Raw genomic sequence first — 3,170 nt, forward strand, 5'->3', positions numbered from 1 at the left:
GACGACGCTTGCATTGTATGTACAGTTATCTGTGGGTGGTTGGTTGGGTTTGTTTGCACTGTATTATGTTTTAGTATTGCACTGCGTTTATGTTTGTATTGTTAGTGTTAATAAATTATATTTATAACATAACTGAAGTCTGCGTTTCCCTGCGTCAGTCACACACCTCTGGTCATACCCGGGAGCCCTGACAGGGCGTGGCATGTGGGTGAATTTGTGACACATTGATCATGTCAGACGGGGATCCTGTCCCTACACTAGCCATTCACATAAAGTGTGCCAAACCCAAAAGCTGGAGTCTTAAATAGGTTCTGCTTCTGCCTGACCCAAGATGGTCGCTAGGATCACATGGGGCACCAATGTCCAATCAGACAAATATCTCCCTGTGACTGCAGGAAGTCATAGAGGAACCAAGTTCCTCACAACTTCCTTCCCCTTCTGCATTGCCACTTCAGTCAAGCGCCACCTGCAGTGGGGAGTACAGACTGCACCTGCCTAGATGGGGTGACTACCACCATTACTCTCTGCATGTTGGGGTGTTGGTGCAATAATGAAGACATGTTTTGGGGGTACACAGGCTGCAGTATACGCAGTGTATAGTGTGAACTCAGACTCTATAGAACCAAATCCCTTTTCAGCATCATGTAGTCACCTCCACTTCCCATCTCAATGCACTTAGTGCTCCTCACTTCTCCCCACATCCGTCTTTCCCTCGTTCTCTGTCCTGCAATGTTGGGAGGTGCGATTATCATGACTACTGCAAATAAAAGCTTCTTCCTTCTGTACTCTGATCTCCGTGTCCTATAATACTCACCCAGTACAGCCTCACCCTGTGTAGGAGGGTGTCACCCCTCCTCCACTGCATTCCTCTCCGGTGTCAGAGACTTTCAGTTTCGTTTCTCTTCTGCTCTCAGCGATGGCGTCTTCTGCTTTGAGAGCTGAGCTGGAATGTTCCGTCTGTCTGAACATTTATACCGATCCTGTGACCCTGAAATGTGGACACAACTTCTGCCGGCTCTGTATTGATCGTGTGCTGGATACACAGGAGGGATCCAGAGGATATTCCTGTCCTGAATGCAGAGACAAGTTTCCGGGTCGTCCTCCACTGCAGAAGAACATGAAACTACGTAACATAGCGGAGAATTTCTCATCTGCTCAGCCAGGTCAGGAGGACTCCAAGGTCTTCTGTACTTACTGTGTGGAGTCTCCTGTACCTGCTGTTAGATCCTGTCTACACTGTGAGGTTTCTCTGTGTGATAAACACCTGAAAGTCCACAAAAAGTCCCCAGAACACATCTTATGTGACCCCACCTTGTCCATGGAGAGCAGGAAATGCTCCGTCCATAAGGAAGTCTTGAAGTATTTCTGCACTGAGGATGAGACCTGTATCTGTGTGTCTTGTTGTCTGATTGGAGAACACACAGGACATAAGATGGTGTCACTGGATGGGGCTTCTGAGAAGAAGAAGGAGACACTGAGGAACGTTCTGCAGAAACTTCTGACAAAGAGAGAGGAGATGGAGGAAAGAGTCCAGAGTCTGCAGGAACACAGAAGGAAAGTAGAAGAAGAAGAAGCTGGTGACACTGAGAGAGTCACTGCCCTGTTTATAGACCTCAGGAGACGTCTGGAAGACCTGGAGAAGAGAGTCCTGAGGGACATCTCCGGGAGGGCAGAGCGGGTCTCCATCTTCATCCGGGATCTGGAAATAAAGAAGGAGGAGCTGTCCAGGAAGATGCGTGACATTGAGGAGATGTGTAACATGACGGATCCACTGACTGTCCTACAGGAATCAGACACAGGTGACTTGTGTTATACTGAGGATGGAGATGATGAGGACAGAGAGAGACATGAGGAACTCCTCCATGATGGAGGGGGGCTGGATGTGGCGGGGGTCTTACACACAGGTTTATCTGATATAATAACAGGGGGAAATGTATCCTTCTATATACAGGAACCTGCAGACATATTACTGGATGGAAACACAGCTGATAATTATCTAAAGATATCAGATGACGGGAAAACTGTATCCAGGTCAGATATAGACCAGAATTGTCCAGAAACACCAGAGAGATTTCAAGATTGTCCTCAGGTGATGAGCAGTCAGAGGTTCTCCTCAGGGAGACATTACTGGGAAGTGGATGTCGGGGGGTCAGAGAGCTGGACAGTCGGGATGTGTTACCCCAGTATAGACCGGAGAGGAGGGGGGTCAGAGATTGGATGGAATAACAAGTCCTGGGGTTTGGACAGGGAAGGTGATCAGTATGCAGTGATACATGATTATGATGAGACCCCATTACCCCCCAATCCCTCCAGTAACAGAGTCAGGATAGATCTGGATTATGAGGCCGGGCGGATCTCCTTCTATGATCTGTGTGACCCGATCCGACACCTCCACACCTTCACCACCACCTTCACTGAGCCCCTCCATGCTGGGGTATATGTATGGGAAGGTTGTATAAAGATAGGTGGGGGGAGGGGGGGGGGATGTGAGAACTCCGCCCACAGTCTGTTGATGTCAGATGAAGAATTGGAAATAATTTTATATTCACCCAATAGTATATAGAGGTGGGCGGGGCTTCCTGAAAGTTTTTGTATTATAAATAAATGTGAGATTTCTCCCTCTGTCACCGATCTCTGTGATTGGGTAGAATTTCTGTCCAATTACTGGAGTCACAATAACATTGGTCCTAATGGTCAGCGATGATGCGATCTATCTATCCATCCATCCATCCATTGACAATCTGACAAATTACTTAATTTTTAAGTTATCACAGTGTATGACACCAGACATCTCCTCTCTGCCCCTCCCCCTCCTCTCTGCCCCTCCCCTCATGTGGTCCCTCTGTGTGCGGTGGCACCATGATCAGTCATAGAGGGTGCGGTGCAGTCACTGTGATGGGATAGGATGGGATCTCCTTTCCACTCTTCCCCTTCCCCTACTCTTTGTCCCTCCCCCCACTTGGTCCCTCTGTATGGGGTATGAGACATAGAGGGTGGGGTGTGGTCACTGTGATGGGATAGGATGAAGCTACCCCCCCCCTCTTCTCTCTGTCCATCCCCCTGCTTCCTGCCCCTCCCCCATGTAGCCCCTCTGTGTGGGGTGGAACCATGATCAGACATAGAGGGTGGGGTGCGGTCACTGTGATGGGATAGGATTAGGTCACCCCTCC

At 48.9% G+C, this 3,170-nt stretch overlaps 1 protein-coding gene across 1 annotated transcript; it reads left to right on the plus strand.

Moving 5' to 3' along the window:
* Positions 1-901: 901 nt before the first annotated feature.
* LOC149441596 (E3 ubiquitin-protein ligase TRIM11-like) lies at positions 902-2,563 on the plus strand. Its single transcript, XM_089657135.1, has one exon. The coding sequence runs from the start codon at positions 917-919 to the stop codon at positions 2,561-2,563; it is 1,647 nt and encodes a 548-aa protein (XP_089513261.1). The 5' UTR covers positions 902-916.
* Positions 2,564-3,170: the final 607 nt, after the last annotated feature.

The sequence above is a fragment of the Staurois parvus genome, unplaced genomic scaffold (assembly GCF_062004578.1).
Source record: "Staurois parvus isolate SC_StPar_1 unplaced genomic scaffold, SC_StPar_1.0 ptg000966l, whole genome shotgun sequence".
Lineage (NCBI taxonomy): Eukaryota > Metazoa > Chordata > Amphibia > Anura > Ranidae > Staurois > Staurois parvus.